This window comes from Octopus bimaculoides, chromosome 14 (genome assembly GCF_001194135.2).
Source record: "Octopus bimaculoides isolate UCB-OBI-ISO-001 chromosome 14, ASM119413v2, whole genome shotgun sequence".
Classification (NCBI taxonomy): domain Eukaryota; kingdom Metazoa; phylum Mollusca; class Cephalopoda; order Octopoda; family Octopodidae; genus Octopus; species Octopus bimaculoides.
Window position 1 is genome coordinate 57,895,651 of NC_068994.1, and position 4,921 is coordinate 57,900,571.

General features: G+C 38.1%; 1 protein-coding gene across 1 annotated transcript in view; it reads right to left on the bottom strand.

Annotated features, from left to right (window-relative positions):
* The window catches only part of LOC106868603 (N-acetyl-D-glucosamine kinase), an 11,798-nt gene extending 8,056 nt beyond the window's left edge, over positions 1-3,742 (bottom strand). The window contains exons 1-2 of the mRNA XM_014913940.2: positions 3,377-3,742; positions 726-810 (exon numbers count right to left, since the gene is read on the bottom strand). Coding sequence (XP_014769426.1) covers positions 726-810; positions 3,377-3,411 — 120 coding nt within the window. The 5' untranslated portion in view covers positions 3,412-3,742. The remainder of the gene's footprint in view (positions 1-725; positions 811-3,376) is intronic.
* Between the last annotated feature and the right edge of the window lie 1,179 nt (positions 3,743-4,921).

Sequence of the window (4,921 nt, forward strand, 5' to 3'; positions counted from 1 at the left end):
AAGTGAAAGTATTTGACATGAGCGTTTTTGTTTCACTTTTGACACGTAATACTTAAATAGTGGAGGAGATATTATGTTGCCGTGTGCTCGAACTCTGCAAGAAGTTAATAATTTTTTTTGACTAAAACACAACTGGAACCCTAAGTAAGGCATGTGTAAAATTTGAATGAAATTGGTTGCGTAGTTCTCGAGTTTTAGGGATTCACACAGACAGACAGACAGACAGACAGACACACATTCTCATTTTTATATATATATATATGTATGTATGTATGTATGTATGTATGTATATATAAATCGTTTGTAGAAAACATAAATCTGGAGAAGAAGCACACTCATATACACTCATTTCAGTGTATATATTTCTGCCAAGTCATTAAGCTCTGACTTCAAATTCTGTCAAAGTCGATTTTGCTATTAATCTTTCCAGCATCAGTAAAATAAGTACCAGTTAAACACTGGAGTCGATCTCTCCCCAATTGCTGGCCTTGTGCCAAAATTAGAAAGAGTTATTACTATTTTCATCAATGTTACTATGTGTTGGTTTTCAACATTGAAGGAAACATGTAACATCTGTCACAGAGAGCAGAGGATTCAAAAGTTAGTCTTTAGTCTTTAGTCTATGAAGAAACACATTTATACTATTTCTGGAATAGTCTTATACATTTTTTTTTCTTTGTAAAATATATAAATATAACAATAAAGTAATTGGAAAGTCTACATACATATTGATTGGTGCCTGGTCCATCTGTTTCTGCTAAAATTTTTCCATTGGCATCGAGTAATATGGCCTTTGATTGTGTTGCACCGCTGAAGAATAGAACAAAGGAAACATAACCGAAACCAGATTCTATATTTATTCATGAAGCAGAACAAATCGAAGGATTTACAAACCTTTGGCAGCTGCAGTTATGGAAGTTATTGTCTGTAAAGTTATCTATCTATTTGGATAATAACTTTCGATGACAACACACCATGGTTGATACAGTTCCATATTCTATCCTGGAAACTTTGGTCAGTTTTCTGTCTTTAAAACGGTCATCGGAGAACTACACATCGTGTGGCATTTTCCTTCTTTGACAGCCTCTTCTGTTTCCATAAGAACCAACTTCATTTTAAGAGATGTCCATAGAACACTTGCAACTCATCTACCTTAGCCTTTGGTTCCTATTCATAACAAGACGAGCAGCCTTGGAAGAAATGGTTCACTGACAAGTTCTGATACTTATGGATTTTTTGTTCCATTCAGCTACGGAAACAGTGACCCTCCCATTTATTGCAGCATCCAGGATGTGGGAAGGAGCAAAGGAGTCGCTGACAATTCTACATTAAATTCTGATATAATTGAAATTTATGCCATAGAGATTAGTAGGGGTTTGCTCCCCCTGCTAATGATGTATGGTGTATAAGGGTTGCAGAGTATTACACCGATAACTAGCTGGCGGAGAATCTGCCTGGGGTTAAACTAGTAGAAACATTCAACAGCCACTTTGATGTGGAGACTGGCTTTACTGTTTAGTATAACGTTACAACTCTGATCTTTTCTTGGGATTTTATAACTAGTTGTTTCGCTTATTTATACGAAATTTCATTAAAAAATTTTTAAATACCCAGTTTTCTGAAAGTTAGGAAACAAAATCGGTGGGGGTGAGGCACTTGTGTAGGTATGTATACCAAAATCGGCGGCGGTAAAGATCATGGACCGCACCCCCTTTGGGATTTTTTGGGGGGGGAGGGGTGTTATTTTTACATGAACACACTATATCGAGGGCGGAGATTCCGAATCTGCAAAAAAAAATTTACATTTCAAAATTTAAATCCCCCCCTCTCCCTTCATCTCCCCCATCTAAATTTCTTAAATTTTCACTTTAAAAAGAAAAAAAATTGGGGGGGGGGCGAAATACGGAGATTATGATTCTGAAAAGAAAATTTCTGTAAAATTTCAATTTTTCAAAAACCAAAAAATAAAATTAATGAACCCCGTCCCCTCCGCCCTATGACAAGAAGTGTCCGCCCTCGATATAGCGTGTTCCTGTAAAAAAACAGAAAAGAAAAGAAAATTGCAAAGGGGGTGCAGTCAATGATCTTTACCTTCGCCACCAAAATTTATAAGATTTGCAATTTAAAAAAATAAAATCGGATGTTACAATCTTTTTGACATTTATTGTTCTTAACGGATATTAAGTAAATCTTCAGTTTCCGTAAAATCAACCGAGGTCGACATTATCACTCCAGGAGTCGATTTAATTAACTATTACCCGCTCACAAGGCCTTGGTAACAAACAATTAAAAACCTTGGTCAGGTCAAAGGTCACGAAAAGTAAATACTTGTTTGACATGATTAAAAACGGTGTCAGGTGAAACATCTCAACCTTAAATATTCCTCCCCGAGCCCGGATAACGACAACCCTCGGGATAAGAGAATCGCTTTTAGGAACTATTTGAATAGATACGACGTGCTACATTCGCCCAATTTACAAATAAATCATCATTTTATATAAATGACTTCTAAGATTAACTAGATTGAGTTATATATTTTAGACATAAACAGCATTCGTGGATTCCACACATTTCATGTGAATAATACTTCGTGAACAAACGAAGAAGCCTGTAATTAATAAAACTTAATTGATATGAATTGCATGCTTTAAAGTATATTTTAGAAACAAAAAAAGATTTAGGATTTTTGGAGATTTTCGTGGATCCTGTGTGTCGTTCGTTTCGTGTTCCGCCCATTTTATGCAGGAGTTCTTTCTTTACAGGCAAATTCGACAATTTTACTAAATTTCTTTTCTATTTATTTGAGACAAACTTCAGAAGACTTGAAAGCAAAAGATAACGAATTGAGATTTTTTTCTAGTTTCACTCAAATTTTTTTTTTAATCATTTCAATCTAAACAAAGATATTTCTATATAATAACCGATATTTCTGTCCTTAATGAATGTTAACAGAATTAATGACGATTTAATTTAAATAATTAAAGCGCGAGCACCTCGTGTAAGCGAATAAGTAACGGGTTCAATTCCCACCAGGGTAACTTTATAATTCATCCATCGTGGGTCTACACAATTAAATACTAAGACAAGTGTTGGAGTCGATGCTATCGCTTAATCTTTTCCTTCAAAACTGCTGGCCTCGTGTTTTAATTAAAAACAATTGTGTTATATTTTAAAGTCGAATAGATAAGTAAAATGAACCTGTTTCACGTTTTAATGGTTAGTTTGTGAAGGTTTTCCTATAGAGACCAGAAACATGAATGCAAAGATTCTTCTCTTTCAAGTTGATGGATCCGCCGCAACACAAGCAATATTTTCCCCAAAGCAACAACAATAAACATCAATATTACAAGAAAGAAAGAAAGAATAAGTAACTTACCCCTCGATTCCAGCGAAATATACATTTTCAGACATGACTCTGGTAATACAAACTAAAGAGAGATATAACAATTGATCAAGGTTTGTTTAGCGAAGTCCACCCCGTTGAAATGATCTAAATTTACAATGAGGTGGGGCGATGTGTCCTCGAGGCTAATGGTGAGAGGGAAGAGGCGGCGAAGCGATTTGCAAATAGAAACAAAATTTACGTCCGTGTTGACACGTATAAGGATATAAAACATAGCAACACAACCTTTTGTTGCATGGTCGTGAAATTGTTTGCTAAATATTGATTGAAATGTTAGTATTATTTATTGATACTAAGTTATTGTGTGCTGCAATAATGTCATTGTAACCGTAACTGGCACTCCGTCGGTAACGGCGGTGACTCTTCCAGTTGATCCAGTCAGCGGAATCGCATGCTTTGTGAAATTAACACGCAAGTGGCTGACCACTCCACAGATACACGTACAGCGTACCCGTAATGATGTCAGGTTAGATTCAGCATGACACAGAATGTGACAAGGCTGGTCCCGTTTGAATTACTGGTACAACTCATTTTTCCAGTTGAGTGGACTCAAGCAATGTGAAATAAAGTGTCTTGCTCAAGGACACAACGTGACGTAGGAAATCAAAATCACGACCTTAGGATCATGAGTCAAAGACACTAACCACAGCAATGCACCTTCACTTAATGGTGTTAGTGCAGCTATGCTCACTGACACCCAACGAAGGGCCATTTGACTAACTGGTGCACAATCACTGAACAGACACATTTCAGCCTCTGCCCAACAGCCATGTTCTCTCTTCTCTCTGTCTTTTCTACTATAATGGCCTCTGCTCCTCAGAACTTGCTACTCTCATACCTCTACCCCACTGACATCCCCAAACTACTCATCACTTTTGCTACACCCAAACTCCATGGCCCCTGCACTAATCTAGTCCTCCCTCCCCAGAACATATTCCACACTGGAATCTCCTCCTCCCAGCTCATATCTTGCTTGTGACTTGCAGCAAGGATTCAAGACAAACATTAACACATAAAGCACGATGGGCCACAATCATTGCTGTCAAGCAGGGGTCAACAGGCCATGATTGTGGCCCAGATAGATGTATAATGGGAGGCAAGGTTCTCAAACAGTTTTATTTACAATATACACAGGGGTGAAGTGCATTGCTCTCTGTAGCCATCTCATGCGGTGTGAGTTCGTTGTTCTTCATTACACGGGCTCATTGCCTCAGGAGATACGACAAGCAGATTAGCCAAGATGCCCAGTCAGTGAAGTGTGCTCTGCAAACGCTCGCAGTGAAAAGAGAGCGAACCTTGTTGCTTGTTCCTTTCATTTAGTTTGCCATCGTGAGCCTCGTTGTGATCTCGTGCATGGCAAATGGATGCAGGTGAGGTCTCGCTCCAGTATCAGAGATGGCAATGGCTGCCATGAGATCTCATCCAACATGGCGCTGACTGCTTGTACCGCTACAGATGCATTTAATCTATGAGCATTTGTTGGGGTCTAATGTCACTCAAATGCTCCGACCCCCCCCC